The following is a 15,994-nucleotide window of genomic DNA, read 5'->3' on the forward strand; positions in this document are numbered from 1 at the left end:
ATTAGTGTTTGTATTTGAACTTGTCTTTGTATTTGAATATATAAGTTGAACTTGTAAATATATAAGTTGTAAATATATAAGTTGTCTGGAAGATTAGTGTTTGTATTTGAACTTGTAAATATATAAGTTGTCTGGAAGAAATAAGTCGTCTGGAAGGTTTTCCAACTGGACGACTTACAAATAAGTCGTCTAGAAGGTTTGGACGACTTATTATAAGTCGTCTGGAAGGTTTTCCAACTGGACGACTTACAAATAAGTCGTCTAGAAGGTTTGGACGACTTGAAGGGATAGTAGAAGGTAGTCTAAAAATAAAATACACTTGAAGGGATAGTAGAAGGTCGTCTAAAAATAAAATACACTGGACGACTTAGTAGAAGGTCGTCTAAAAATAAAATACACTGGACGACTAAAAATTTAGTCGTCTGGACGGGTAATCAAGACTGGACGACTTAAATTTAGGTCGTCTGGACAACTAGTCAACTGGTTGTGTACATTGTGGTTTCGTATGGCCAGTTTCCTTGCAGTTTGAGCATCTCCGTGCCCTGTGTTTCTTCCTGGGTTTGTGTCCTCTCATCCTAGATAGCTCCAACCAAGATTGCCATCTTGATTTCTTCGGTCTCCCCCGACCACGCTTTAGTTCTGGAGGAAAGCATTCTCGTTCCTCAATATGTTGTGACACGATAGGATATATATTCTCTGAGTATCCTGCATACAGATAATTCTTTGAGTACAGTGGACATACAAGTGTGGAGATATGCAAACCAGCATGTATTCCAGCAGCTATAGCATGAGAGCAAGGTATTTTCTCCACTCCATAGACACCACAATCACACTTTGCATGTTCCAAATCAACCACACAGTCCATTTTGCCACCTTTGACAAAGAAATGCCATCCATCAATTGGTTCGACCGTCATCGTACCCGCTATCTCTTCTCGAACAGCAAGCAAGTATTCAACACCCCCGCTATGTTCAGTTGTGAGACTCAAAGCATCTTGTCTCCTTTTCCAATACCATTTTCCTAACTTCTGCCTTATGAACTCCAGCAGGAACGTAATCGGAAATCCTCTTGCTCGCTTCAGTGCGGAATTAATAGATTCAGCAATGTTGCTTGTTTTTATGTTGAACCTGTTCCCCTTACAATAAACCCTTGACCATAGCCTGACGTCGGCTTTCTCCAAATACGTTGCAAGTTCCGGGTTTGCACTCCGTATCTCAGCCATGTACCGGTCAAAATCGTAAACCGTGTGAGCATAAGCAGCCCCTTTCACCAAGTACATGAGATGTTTCCCTTTAAACTTTTTGACAATGTTATCTTGAAGGTGATAATAACATATTCCTCGGGTTGCCCAAGGAAACACCTTATCACACGCACTTTTAATGGCCTTGTGCCGGTCGGAGACTATCACCAGAGGCTTGTCATGAGATATACAACTAGCCAATTTTGTGAAAAACCATTCCCAAGAAGGTATATCTTCCTCATCCACGATCCCAAAAGCCAATGGGAATATCTGAAAATTGCCATCTTGTGCGGCTGCAACTAACATAGTTCCTCCATACTTTCCACTTAGGTGAGTTCCATCCACCACAATGACCCTTCTCTGATACTTAAAACCTTTGATAGAAGCTCCAAAAGAGAGAAATAGATACTTAAATCTTTTCATAGAATCAAGTTCTATCGCCGTGATAGAATCAGGATTTGCAATGGAGATTTGCTCGAGATATGATGCCAGACGCGAATACCCTTCTTCTGCTGATCCTCTCACCAATCTTTGTGCATATAACAGTGCTCTGTATGAAGTGGTGTAATCAAGCGCCATGCCAAACATGTTCCTCATTGCATCAGTGATATGCTGCGGAGTTATCCCATCAATGATTCCAACACGATCAATGAAAAGACTACCTACATACTTCGGAGTACAGTGTCTCCGCTGAGCGATTCGGTCTCCCGCTGAGCATAAATGTTTTTCCACATACTTTGTTACCCAAAACGTGTTTGTCCCATGTTTGACACTCGCTCTGACCTTCCATCCACAATAGCTAACCGGACATGTTGCCACAACGAGAGTTTTCGTTGATTTGTATAATTTGAAAGAAAACTTACCCCTCACTGCTGCCAACCGCAGCTCTGAAAGCAGAGCACCCTTGCTAACAAAACTCTGGTTGACATAGATACTGGTACCATTCGATTTTCCTCCTTCAATAGCATTTGTCTTAGCATATGTCTTTTGGATTTCTTCAAAACAAATATTATCATCATCTTCCTCGTCCTCATCTGGAACCTTTCCATAAAGACTGTAATCCCCACCATTCTGATCCGTTTCACCAACAATAGAATTATCAGCATCCTCCTCCCCATTTTCCTCCTCCCCATCTTCTTCCCATTCACCAGCTTCATCATTATCACCAACATCTTCTTCCCATTCACCAGCTTCATCATTATCACCAACATCTTTTTCCCATTCACCAGCTTCATCAATATCCCTTTTCTCTGAAACCGTTTCGACCTTGCTGCGGCTTGATACACAAAGACATACTCTATGGGTTTTGAGTATCTCCAGCAAGTTTCGAACTTGTCTATCACTTGTAACATGAATGGGAAGACTGCCTGGAGCCATCATCATTTCTGCTGGTAATGAGTAGCTAATCTCCACACTCACTGTTCTCATGTCCAGGTTATAATCTTCTTGAGCCATTGCAACAAGTTCAGCATGTGTTGAATCTTCATTCAATAAAAACAATCTTCCTCCTTTGAGATCATCAACCACAAAATCCCAACGGAAATCTCTCAACAACCATTCTCCATACACTGCATGTAACTGAAAAATCATCTGCAAATATTCAAAATAAAACACATTAGTAAACATAGAGAAAAGGGAAATGAAGAAGTTCAATAAACATTGCCGCAGACGACTTAGCATTAAGTCGTCCAGAAGACTTAAAGGTAAGTCGTCTAAAGAGGTCACTTTTGCAATTGAAAATTAAAAGGGACGACTTAATTCTAAGTCGTCCGGCTTTGTTTGTTAAAAAAAAAACTTCAGACGACTTATATATAAGTCGTCTACGAGAAACGGGCTAGTTTTGCATTTGACCGAATCGTGTCAGATCTTTGACTATTTCTGGACGACTTATAATTCAGTCGTCTCTGGGAAAGTTAAAATTTCAATATTTTATGAAAACTTGACGACTTACGTGTAAGTCGTCCTAGGTTAGTTTTGTAATTGAAAAATAAAACTTGAAATTTAACTTTCTCCAGACGACTTAGATGAAAGTCGTCCAGCTAAACGACTTAATTTAAGGTCGTCCGGGATAAGCAAGGTTTGACCAGAAAATTGGGAAAAATTCTGGACGACTTTGCTTTCCCCGGACGACTTTAAATTAAGTCTTCTGGAGGGACGACTTTATATTAAGTCGTCTGGTTAAAGTTAAATTATGAAGTTTTATTTTTCAATTACAAAACTAACCTAGGACGACTTACACGTAAGTCGTCAAGTTTTCATAAAATATTGAAATTTTAACTTTCCCAGAGACGACTGAATTATAAGTCGTCCAGAAATAGTCAAAGATCTGACACGATTCGGTCAAATGCAAAACTAGCCCGTTTCTCGTAGACGACGTATATATAAGTCGTCTGAAGTGTTTTTTTTTAACAAACAAAGCTGGACGACTTAATTTAAGTCGTCCGTTTGACCAGAAGACTCATCAGTAAGTCTTCTACATACAGATGACTTACTAGTAAGTCTTCTACGCGAACAGATCTTGAAAAAAAATTCAAATTCGTACCTTAAACTAGGTGAGATGACTTCGTTTGCACACAGGGTCTTCTCCAACCACCCAGAACCTCAAACGAAAGCAACCGTAAGTCAAAACGAAAGAAATATGGCTCTGCAACCATAGCCCATATTTTGAATCAAAAGCTTGAGTTTTTTGGATGAATATAGAGAGAAAGTGAAAGAAATGTTGTTTTTAGTTCATAACAATTGAAACAGAGAGAGTGTAAAGAGATTTACGTGCATTAAAGGGCATTAAAAGCTCCAAACAGTTCGTACAAGGTTGTTGCCACTATTCATTGCAGTGGCAGTATTGTAAATACTTGAAGAAGATGAGGTTGAGACAGTAAAGAAGCCATTTTCGAAAAAAAAAAAAAAAATGTTAATGGCATTTTCGTAGATAAAGTGCAGGTGTGGGGTTAAAATCTCAAAAAAAAAAGGAGTCAAAAGAAAAGGTTAGTTTTCTGTTTGACTCCAAGTTTTGAGTCACTTTTGCAAAATGCCCTAAATAAAATTCACAATATAAAAAAATAATATAAAAAGTTGAATGACATACATACTCAACAGCAGAGAAAAATGATAGTAAAAATCTAAAAACATAACTTTTAATTTAGAATGTAAAAGAGCTTTTAAAAACGCAATTAAAAAAAAACTAAAAAGGAAATAAGTAAAATTTACCTCTCAGATCAACCAGTGGTTCAACCGGTAGGCAGGTTTCAGGTTTAAACAGTTTTTTGCAGGTCTTATTGGATTTTTAAATTATGGTTTATTTTAAACCCCAAACGGGATTACATATTATCCACATGGATGCGAAGCTACCAGTTTGATTTGCAGAGTCTATATGAGTTTGTGTATCTTGCTGTAAAAAAAACCGGATTACATATTGGGTTATTGGATTTACTAGTTCGACTGCGGACCTGGTTCGGGTTTCAAAACACTATATATATGAAAAGAGGGAGAGAGTGAAAGAATGATAAGGATTTAGCATTGTGGTTGTAAAATCAAAATGCTCAAGGTATCTTTGATTTTTTCTTCTTTTCACTTCTTTGGGAGTAACCTCTGTACGAACAGATGGATGATAAAAAAAATCGATGTAATAGGACTAGATAACAGATGGTTTCAAATTTTTGTCAGATTCCTTACCAAATGTCCCTATTTCACTGCTCTGGTCACACTAATGATCTCTCAAGTTTGTCGCACTTGTTTTTCTTATCATAGAGTTTACATGTATTATAGCATTTCAGCCCAATTAAACTTGACGAATATTGGGAACATATCCCAGCAGTCCATATTACATACCGACAGAACTTGTTTACAAAGTTACTCCAATTGTTTTCTTCAGCAAATCATGGCGCAATTGATCCTTTTACATAGAAACAAACTTTCGAAATGCGAAATATAAGAGAGGATATGGAAATTAAAATAAACAAAACTGGTCATGTACAGTTTGATTTTGCTCTATTCCAAGTGTAATAACATATATAAAAGAAATGGAGTTCGGACTAACATCCACAGCTATTTCACCTAAGCAAAGCACTATGCATGAAGTACTATCCCTTGGCTCAATAATAAAATTTGTGAGTTTCTCAGATCATATATATGTAACATTCCGCATCAGCTGGTCGGGTATGCAAATCTCCAATTTGAGGCAACCAGAAAACCAAACATTGCTGCAGTGTTCGGAAAAAGAAATTAAACTTCCGGGGGGTATCTATATGTTTCTGAACCACTGAGAATCCAGAGTTCACGTTCAGAGCATACTGCATGGTTACTAGTACCAGAGTAAACTTATCTTGGCGGAAATCCAGCTTGGCGTGCCCGATGGCTTCTATCAGATGGTGCAGGGCCCAGTATTCCCAGTGAGTTAGAGTTGTTGCTTATCAGTGGTCGCTCAGATTGATGAACATCATTATTTTCTGTTCTTTTTCTCCTTTTCCATGCTTCAAATTTTGCTGTGTCAATGCCCTTGTGAACTTGCGGAGGTCCTGGTGTTTTGAATCTTTGTTGCCTCCTACCGGCTGTTGAGCCATTGAGATGCGATGGTCCAACCCCTTCTTCTTCCTCTCTCTCCTGCTTCAATTTGGAGTAGATCTGATTGAGTCGATCCCCCGATAGGTTTGAGAAAGTTGAAACATAGTTCCACAATCTCATTGTCATTCCTGCATATTTCGATTATTAAATCTAAGCAAAGGTCTCTTCCCACTATCATCTATACCAAGAGAGAGATGTACTTACTATCTTGCTTGTACGAATCCTCTTCGTGTTCTAAAACAACTTCATCTATTCTCCTCCCAAGGATTTGCAAATATCTCCGGATTTTGAAAAGCACCTATTTGTGGTTCACACATGGAATTTTTTTTAAGATTATAAAAGACGCAGCACGCCCACCACTATGGACGATGGTGGATTAAATAAAGAAGAGAATTAATTAAACCTTCTCCTTTGGCAGATCCGCACTAATTGTTTGCAATCTTTGTAGACGTTCAAGTGTTTTGATTTCACCAGCCAATACATCCTCACACCATTCCATCCATTTCTGCTCCTTAAACTGCTCGTAAACTTCCTCATCATCAGACATTTCTCCCTCTTCCTTCACCAGTAGCGGCTCAGCTTTTTGGGTTCTCCGAGGTCCAACATCTTTTGTTGTTATTAGATTGGCAGGACCAGATTTCCCTTTTCGGTCTCTTGCAGGTGCTTTCAATTGATTGATGACAACCTTTTTTGAATTTTTACGTGATGCTTTGGCATTTGTGTTTTTCCCTCCTGCCGCAGAAAGTTCCTGGGAAAAAGTTATTTGCAACGAATGTTATTAAGAACACTTTGAAAAAAAAGAAGATAAATTATAAGCAAGTAATATTCACCATTTCAAGAAGAGCAGTAGCACGCTCCTTTAGGTTTGGAGCACGAGGTAAAAAAGTCTCATGGTGTTGAAGTTCAACTGGAGCAATCTTCTTTGTAAGTCCAAGGCTCTCATCTAATCTTATCTTCTCCCAGTTCCCAAAACCATGATAAAGTATCCCCAGAAGCAATCTCGCATCATCAACTGACAACACACCAAACATGTAAAAGATTTAGAATGGAAAAACATAAGACAAGACAATTATTGAATACGCCCTCGCACGTACTCTGATTCCAACCGCAACCCTTGGACCAATTTGAAGGTTTAAGGTAGGACAACACCCGGAATTGTGTAATTGGATCGTCATATCGACTAATACGCTTTGATAAGAGCTGGAGTCCTTCCACACGTTTCAACAGTTCGTTTGCTTTTACTGGCACACCAAAGAAATCCAACACAGGACCCTGCATAGCAAACATGAAAGATTGGAGATATTATTTCGGTGGAACCAAAAAAAAAAGAGCCTCACACAGTTCAGATGTTTTACCTTTGATTCAAAGTCTTCTGTTTCAACAGATTCCCGACAACCGTCAATTAAAGCATCAAATAGCTCAACCTGTGCTTCCTCCGGGGCTGCTTCAACAACACCACCCACCTCTTCCGCAATACATGCAATTTGATTATGGTTACCAAACTTCATGACCTTCAAGTACAATGAATAATGTCAATTATTTGCGGCTCAACAGTTCGAGGAGCCTTAAAATAGATACAGAATATATTTCCGACGTACAGTTCGATAAAATCGTTGTGCATCTCTCTTAGGGAGATTTCCATAGGACCAGCCTCTAACTTGAGCTGTAGTCCCCTCTAATATTGGAGTTGAGGGAACAAAATATTCAGTTTTTCTGCGCTTTTGACTTCTATCTGGAGGTTCAGATCCTTTCTTTTTTCTTTTACTGGTCCTGTCAGGTTGGCTCCTATCATGATCCACATAACTCTTCGTATTCCTAGCAGCCCGTGGTGCAAGAGCTTCCTGTACAAACGATAACACAAACGGCGATTTATAATTAGACAAAAAAATGACATAGGAAGGAGGTCGTATTATTATTGAAGAGAGAAATTTTACGTCAGCTGTGACCACAGATTCAGGTTTTATCCAACGACTCCAAAAGGACCCATCATCTTCAGCGTTACAAAAGTTAGCAACCTGAATGCACAGAAAAATTAGCAGAGGAAGATATTTTACAAACATAAGCAATGAAAAATAGATTAAAAAAATTATGCCAAGAAGCCTGCAAAGCAGACTTGGGCTAATTTGCTATCCTGGCGAACAAATAAAAGAGGGAAAAATAAACATATGAACTTGCCTTGAAAACACCCAACAGTTCATGCTCTGATTCGCCAGCATCCTTTTCCTCTACTTGCTCTGCCCTCTCTAGGATTTCGTCAATATCCATACTTAACAGCCGCTTTTTGCTTTCTTCATCATTTTTATCCTCTTTAAAAAGTTCTTCCGCTCCAAATCTTAATATTGCAGAAAGCTCGTTCTAGAATATAAGCAATGGTTACAAGTTAAACATCGAAAGAAAATCTGGCAGAAATTCAAAAGATTTCCTTACCTTGTCAAAGTTAGCTCCCTTTTTAGTTTCCCGCTTCTCCAACCTACCCTCCGCATTTAGTTTTTGAATAACCAAATGATCAAGAACCTAAAGAAGCGCGGACCAAAATAGTTAGGGCTAGATATGAAATATAAATCTTGTTTTAGAAGCGCTATCTCATCCCTAAGTAATTCATTTTCAAACATGGATCTTATAACATGAATAAGTGACAACGCAAATGAAGAGAATTAAAGACTAAGAATTTCATTGCTGCTGCTAAAGAATGTACCATTTTTCTTTTGGCGCGCTCTAGGATCTCTTCCTCAACACTTTTACTCGTGACAAATCTATAAATGTTCACAACTTCTTGTTGCCCAATTCTGTGCGCTCGACTCATCGCCTGATATTAATAACATTGGGAATCCATTATAAAAGCCTAAAAGCCTACAGTGATAACGAGTAACTAAAACCCAAAGGAAGATACCTGCAGATCGTTCTGTGGATTCCAGTCAGAGTCAAATATAACGACCGTATCAGCAGTAGCAAGATTGATTCCCAGACCACCAGCTCGGGTCGAAAGAAGAAAACAGAAGTCGTCACTAGCAGGAGCATTAAAATGATCCATTGCTTGCTGACGAAGTTCTGCCTTGGTACTACCATCCAGTCTCTGGAACTGGAAACCTCTAAGAGAGAGGTATTCTGCCAGGATATCTAACATTCTTACCATCTGTGAAGCAAACAAGCATCATGATTAATTCATAAAGTTCCAAACATCCAAGATGAAATAATTCCAGCCTTTTAATAAAAAAAATTTAACTGTCGACAAGGGCAAAGTTCTCTAAAAATATTTGTGAGACGTAACATACATTTCAATAAAAAAAAAATTAGATATAACTACAAGAAATAGCAAGAGAGTAATGGAATTATCATTTGTCACAGTTTTCTTTTCAATAAAAGCAAATCTACGGACTACTGTAAAGAATAAATGTCATTAACTGCACCTGCGGGACAACAAGCACACACTACTTAATCTAAAACACACAAACAAAGGAACAGCAGAAGAATATTGGATATGATAAGTCACAACATTCATGCAAATAGAATGTAAACCACTAGGAAGAAGAAAGGCCACTAAACCCGCACCTGCGAAAAAATAAGCACGCGATGCTTAGTCTCACGCAGTCTAACCAGCAGCTTATCTAGGATAACCAGCTTTCCGCTGCTTAGGATAATCTTATCCAGTTTAGTGTTATCATTAATGTCACCACCATATCCATGGTCTGCACTTTCAAATAAGAAAGGATGATTGCAGCACTTCTTCAACTCCACCACGATGTTTAAAAGTGAAACCTGTTGATGGTAAATAAGAGCTCGTTAGCTGACATTTATAATACCTGCAAACTAAAACAAAATGCTGGGGTGCACATTTAAGTGATCCACCTCATTTACAGTGGGAATTAAAAGAGAATAACTATTTCATAACTATGAACATGTGAGCCTGGGTGCATCATAAAGTCGCGTACCTGATTACCGCGCACCCCTTTATTTAAATCATGGAAGTTGCGCTCCAGTATCCACTTGTAGTACCTAAAACAGAACAACGGAATCATGATACGCATCAATAAAGGTACCGAGTCAACATAACTTGGCTGGAGTTACGCTTACTGTTTCTGAAGAGGGGACATCTCCACTCTTAGTATACGCTCAATTTTTGGAGGCAGAGACTTTTCAACATCCTTGATCACTCTTCGTAGAATATGAGGTCTCAATTCTAAATGGAGATTGGCGAGCTAAATTCGAAAGGAAGTATAAGCTGGTGGACGACTGAATAATAGCTAAACTATATTTCATTAAGACAGCATGCGATTATGCAATGGGCCAAGCTTACCTCAGATTCATTAAATGAGCTAAGATTCTTGTAGTTTTGAACAAACTCATCCTTATTCTTAAACTTGGCAGGATCAAGGAAGTGGAGCAGAGCCCTGCAAAAACAGAAATAAGTCATTTATCAAAAGAGCCGAGCACAATGGTATAAAAGTAGAAGAAACTGTGTTGGCAGTGAATCATTGTGTCAGAACATTAAGAAAATCCAATATAAGATTGTTAGTGACAATAGAAACGCATCATCATAATTCTCAAGATCATAGCTTGCATCAAAAAAGAGTGGATTAACCACATAAAATAAACAAATCAACACTGCCAAAGATTGCAAACAAAGAAGGAGAGAAAGCATACCATAGCTCTTCGACACTATTCTGTAGTGGAGTACCAGTAATAAGCAATTTATTCTTCGTGCTAAATTCCTGCAGATAAGATGCACTAACCATTCTCAACAACCAAAAACCGGAATCTTTAAAATAGATAAAGTTGTTGGATAAGCAACATACCAAAAGGGCCGTGTACAGCTGTGCCTCACTATTTTTCAGTCTATGTGCTTCATCCACCATCAAGTAAATCCACTTAATCTTGGAGAGAACAGCTTTATCCTTAAGAACCACCTCATAGGTGGTCAACAGAGCATTGAATTTTATGGGCCGGCCAACATTCTTTTCATTGTAAAATTCGTATTGCTGACAAACCTGAAGCCAATAGATTACACAAATCAAAATTCAATAACAAAGAGGGAGAGAGGAGTTAAGATGTTGTAAGAAGTTATTGTTTTACTTCAACTGGGGGAGATAGAAAATCAAATCAAATGAAAACAAAAGACAAAGCACATGTCGAATTTGGATTAAAAAATGTTGATTAGGTCCGAGAATAAAAGAATTAGATAGACAATGCAAACACCAAACGACTCATAACACCCTTTTTAACAGATATTTATTCATTTCATTAGTTTCTCACCTCTCGACTTGCCCGGGTGCCAACATATACTATTATATTCATGTCAGGAAGCCACTTTCTGAATTCTTTAGCCCAATTAGCTAATGTTGACAAAGGCACAACGACAAGAAAAGGACCTGGTATTTGTTGGGTATTCTGCCAAAAAAAAAATTGATAAATAGAGAAATGTTAACTCATGAAGAGCGGGATGCTGAGAACAAGATTCTCAACTAATGAACAAACGCGAGTGCTCACTTGAAAAGAATTCTAACCTGCAAAAACCCAAGCATTGAAACGGACTGAACAGTCTTACCAAGACCCATTTCGTCAGCCAAAATGACATTAGTGTCATTAAGCCAGCTGGAAAATGAAAGGAAGCGAAGCATTAGACCAAGCAGACAAGTAAAGCATGAACAGTAAATATGAAATGAGATAAGAGACGCACCTGTTGACAAGAAAATTCAAACCCTGCAGCTGATAGTCCCGTAGCGTACCTCCGCTTAGCCACTCAGGCTGCTCCTCAAGCTTCCGGAGACTTGCTGAACAGAACAGTAACCATTACAAAGTATTAGATAAAAATTATATTTACCTTCCCTATAATCCCAGATACAAGAGAGTAAACATAACTTTGCAACCACAGAAAACTACCACAATCAACATAAACATACCAAAGTTTTCGCAATTTTTCTATTACGCGGTATTTCTCACATTCATGAGCTGCTTAGAAGAAAATAGAAACACAATCGTGTGGACCGCAGAAGAAAGCATCATGAAAAAGTCATCTTTTATGAATTAGCAAAGACAGACGCTGGTCAGTTTTTAATCAAAATTACATGAGTATTCTGTTCAAATTCCAAAGGCAACAAATGAACAAACCAAACAAGCAAGAACCAGTTTACAAGGTAAAAAGGCAGTTTCTCCAATATAAAAAACTTCTCTTCTATGCTCTCCATAATATGGGAAATAGAAAAGAAAAAAAAGAATAATTTTTACGTAACAGACCTTTCCCTTTTGTACGCTGCTGTTCCACCATTTTTCCTTGCACTGCAATTGAAACTTCACGAGCCTAAATCATAGATAGAAATGAATTCTCAAGCATTAGAGCAACCTACATTCTTTTATGGATCTGATATGTATAGTAGACTAGGGATAGACAAGTATAACAGAAAACTTCATTAAGCAGAACGCTAAGATTTCTTTAGACTGACTAGAAAGGTTAATATTTTATAAGCATGAGTTTTTCCATGTAAAATTTTCTGGTGCTATAAAACAAGAGAAGATGTAAACTGCATATGTCCAATAACTAACAGCTATAACCTCGTAACTACAGAATTTGAATATGTCCGTCTTATTACTACTACAACGAAGGAGAAAAGAAACATAGTTGGACAAAGAAGTGCATAAATAAAAATGGCAGAGTTAAAGCAGATTCTGAACCTAAAAGAAACTCTTACCTTGTACTCATCGATAGCAGCCTGTGCAAATGCTATATCGACATCCTTCTCCCTATACAAACACCAAAAGAGAATTGATAGTTGAGGGGATAGAAGGATACAGAATTACAAGTTCATAAAAAAGCTCTTAATATATGAAACAAAACACAATCCATGTAAAAGGTTGTGGAAAGTTTAGATGAAAAATATACCAAGTAGCTTCAGCATAAGAAAGCCCTTGCCACTTTACAAGATACTCTGGCACCACGTCACCTAAATCATCTTTGCTAATTCGATCTGCAATTATTCTTTCTACCTAAATAACAGAAACAAAATTAGCTCACATGAGGAATACTCAACACAAATGCAAAAAAGGATAGATGCAAACAAAGGGGGAGGAGATGTAAAATGAGACTGCAAAACGTACTGAATAAAACTAACCTGACAATTCTGCTTAATGATGTCCACATCCATTTCTTTGCTCACATCACTGACCTCAATCTAAAAGGTTGAAAAATAAGAATTTCATATATTAGATACCATCACAACGTTACTGACATATATATCTGACACATTCCAATACATTCTGTGGTACGATGGTGCCTAGATATAAACAAAAAGTTATCATCTTACATGGTACACATGTTTTAACAGGAAAAATAAGAAATAGAACCATGACATGGGATACAATAACTCAGAAAATGTTGCCGTCATTCAAACATTACCTCCTCTCGTGAGAGTGCTGTCCTGTACCTAATCTCCTCAGTCACTTTCTTTGTGTAGTTAAGTACCTTCTTGAAGCCACTAAGCTGCGGGAACACATCATACACAACGAAACAATGGTTTAGAAAAGAAATCAACATCATCACAATACAATTTTCAAAGCAGTTCACATAGCGGATATTCATAGCTGTAAAAGTGGCAGGAAATATCGTGGGTATAATACATTGATCAAAAATAAAAATTAAAAAGGTGTCATTCGGACATACATTCTGGAGATCGCTCAATGACTTCCACTGACAATGCAAATGAGATTGACCTTTCCATTTTATTAGGAATTCCGTTTCATTCCAATCTGGTTGAGTATCAAAAAGTTGGCTTAGTAGCACGGGAACTGTTAATTTTTTGTTCGTGTGAGCATCTCCACTCATGCCCTTTGGCTGATGCCAAAGCACTTTTTCAATAGCATCACAATCCTCCTCTTCAATGTCATCCTAACAAACATATGTCAAAAACAAAAAGGAAAAATAGAGAATATGAGTCCTTCAAAATCCGGGCTACGCTTCAAAAGGGCTCTAGTCAAGTATATAACCTTGAAATGAAACAACATTTCATACCTTCTGAGTTTTTCGATTTCTCCCATCATCTATTTCTTCACTGTCCTCGCTCTCCACATAAGACACTTTTCGAACTGATCTGGTGGAGCTCCGAACTTCACTACTCTGTCCTATATTATTTGTAGACCTTCCATTGTTTTTCCCTAGAATTGTCCCTCTTCTGGGCATGCTTCTAAAACCCTCGTCAATTTCATTGTCAGAATCATCCTCTGAGAAGTCCTCTTGATATGATGGTTTCCTCTTTTGACGACTAGAAGCCTGGGCTGATTTCCTATCGAGTCCAGAGCTCAACTTCCGGAAACCTTTACCTTGTTGTCTAGCCTTAGGCTTTTTTGTGTCGTAGTCATCCTCGGAATCGGGAAGATCGAAATCATCATCACTGTCAGGATCTTCATCAGAAACGTCCCAATCTTGGTCATGCTAAAAGCAAACAATGACTTAGTTGGAAGAAATCTCATCAAAACTATAACAAGTTAAACGCTAGAACGCAACATTTTACTATAATGAAGTGTTCTCCTTTCAAATAGTAAACGTAGTTAAGAAATGGCTCAGAAAGTATCTACTTCATTCTGAAAAAAAAAACTGTAACCCAAAACAAGAACTGTAAGAAATTAAACCTTCTTGCTTGCATCACCACCAGAAGCAGCATCGTAGGGCTCAAAGTCAGCGTCTTCAGGGTCATCCTCTGATGAAAATAAGATCACACTGTCACTGAAGCTCAAACTAAGTATACGGCATGAGAAGTGTTCACGGGAAAAGTGAAAAACATGGACACAAATTTCTAGTAACGTTACAAATTAAACAATGCAGTGAATCTATAAAGGAACAAAAAAAATTTACAAAGAGTTTACCATCTTCCTCCTCTTCATAGTCTATATCAGCATCACCGTAGTGAATATTTTTTTGAATTGCTCTCGAGGTCCTTGACTTGCTATGGATAGAAGATCCCGTCTTGGGCAGTGATCTAGAATTTATAGGATCGCCAAACGCTTTGTACTGGACATGGTCACTTTGACTATCTTCATCTTGTTCGTAATATTCATCAGAGAGCATTTCCTCAGCTGGAATATCAGCTTGACCACTTTGCTGCTTGTTCATTGCAATATCCTCGTCATTTTCATTTTCAGAATCTAATTTTTCACCGTTCGATAGATAATCTTCAGAATGTTTGTAACCAGAAAGTGAATGTTTGGCAGAACCAGAGCCGTCTCTCTGTCCCATTGGCTGACAGTCTTTCCAAAAGGTGGAACCCCACTTCCCAGATACACCCGTCCTCCTTCCCGAAGGAACAGCTGCCCCCGTCTGGTTTTGCTGCCCAATACTAGATCCCGGCTCTGCTTCGCATTGATACTGAATGTCCATGTTCATGTCAAAGCCTCTTTCGGTATAAGTAGCATCCATATCTTGATGTAAAGGTGAAGAACTCTGGAAAGTAGCAGCGTCCTGATTGTCATCGAGAGCACTAGGCGATACAGTATCGTTAGAGTAGTTCCTAAAGAAAGCCATTTTCTCACATGAAAGCAACCAATTCCGAAACAGCTCTGAATCTCCTACAGCCAACAACAAAAAAAGATCGAATTATTAAGCTGCATAAATGGTACCAAACACTTAATCATTGCCAGCAAAGCAGAGACACTAAGAAAGCATCCAAAGTAAAGCTTCAACGTATTATCGATGAAATGGCTTTCTGAATTCAAAGCAGATCTTGTTCAATTGGGCAAACATCAATATCAGGAGGTTCAAATCAAAGGGATCAAAACACGTCTACACTCCAATAAACCCTCACAAACTCAATTTGAATCGATGAAAAGGAACAAGGAACCCTAGAAATCGGAAAACTGCAAGGAAGGAGCCAAACAAAGGTATAAAAGAGGAGAGATGGTTAGGAAACAACGAGGCGGCGTCGATTTGGGGAAATCAAACAAGTCCGGTGAAGGAATCTCACCGGGGTAATCTAATCGGGGAAAAGAGGCGACGGAGCTTTAATCCGACGCTGGTCTGGTGATGGTAGATCGCAATTCGGAGGTCGTCCCGTTGATTGGGGGGAGAAAGACGATGACCGGTTACCGAGTTTCGGATGGGGAAGAGAAGGGATTTTCAAGTGAGAGAAGGCGTGTGTACGCTTGCTTGTGTCTGGTTAGAGATATAGAGATTGGGGTTACCGGATGCTTAATGGTTTTCTTTTGTTGTATTTG

General features: G+C 38.4%; 1 protein-coding gene across 2 annotated transcripts; it reads right to left on the minus strand.

The window, feature by feature from the left end:
• Positions 1-5,166: 5,166 nt before the first annotated feature.
• On the minus strand, positions 5,167-15,994 carry LOC106410321 (protein CHROMATIN REMODELING 5). Of its 2 annotated transcripts, none has more exons than XM_013850817.3 (31): positions 15,745-15,994; positions 14,651-15,340; positions 14,417-14,484; positions 13,800-14,219; positions 13,452-13,676; positions 13,188-13,271; positions 12,904-12,963; positions 12,675-12,778; positions 12,484-12,535; positions 12,032-12,095; positions 11,475-11,568; positions 11,302-11,389; positions 11,051-11,185; positions 10,594-10,785; positions 10,442-10,509; positions 10,095-10,188; positions 9,872-9,996; positions 9,730-9,793; positions 9,350-9,556; positions 8,691-8,933; positions 8,496-8,606; positions 8,228-8,314; positions 7,976-8,155; positions 7,735-7,815; positions 7,399-7,641; positions 7,156-7,311; positions 6,895-7,072; positions 6,631-6,812; positions 6,204-6,548; positions 6,005-6,098; positions 5,167-5,928 (listed from the first exon to the last, which is right to left on the minus strand). In XM_013850817.3, the coding sequence occupies exons 2-31, from the start codon at positions 15,303-15,305 to the stop codon at positions 5,558-5,560; spliced, it is 5,070 nt and encodes a 1,689-aa protein (XP_013706271.1). In that variant the 5' UTR covers positions 15,306-15,340; positions 15,745-15,994; the 3' UTR covers positions 5,167-5,557. The 2 variants fall into 2 exon arrangements, with proteins under 2 accessions (XP_013706271.1, XP_013706270.1); XM_013850816.3 differs by having other exon boundaries at positions 14,651-15,349; positions 15,745-15,992.

This window comes from Brassica napus, chromosome C9 (assembly GCF_020379485.1).
Source record: "Brassica napus cultivar Da-Ae chromosome C9, Da-Ae, whole genome shotgun sequence".
NCBI classification, from domain to species: domain Eukaryota; kingdom Viridiplantae; phylum Streptophyta; class Magnoliopsida; order Brassicales; family Brassicaceae; genus Brassica; species Brassica napus.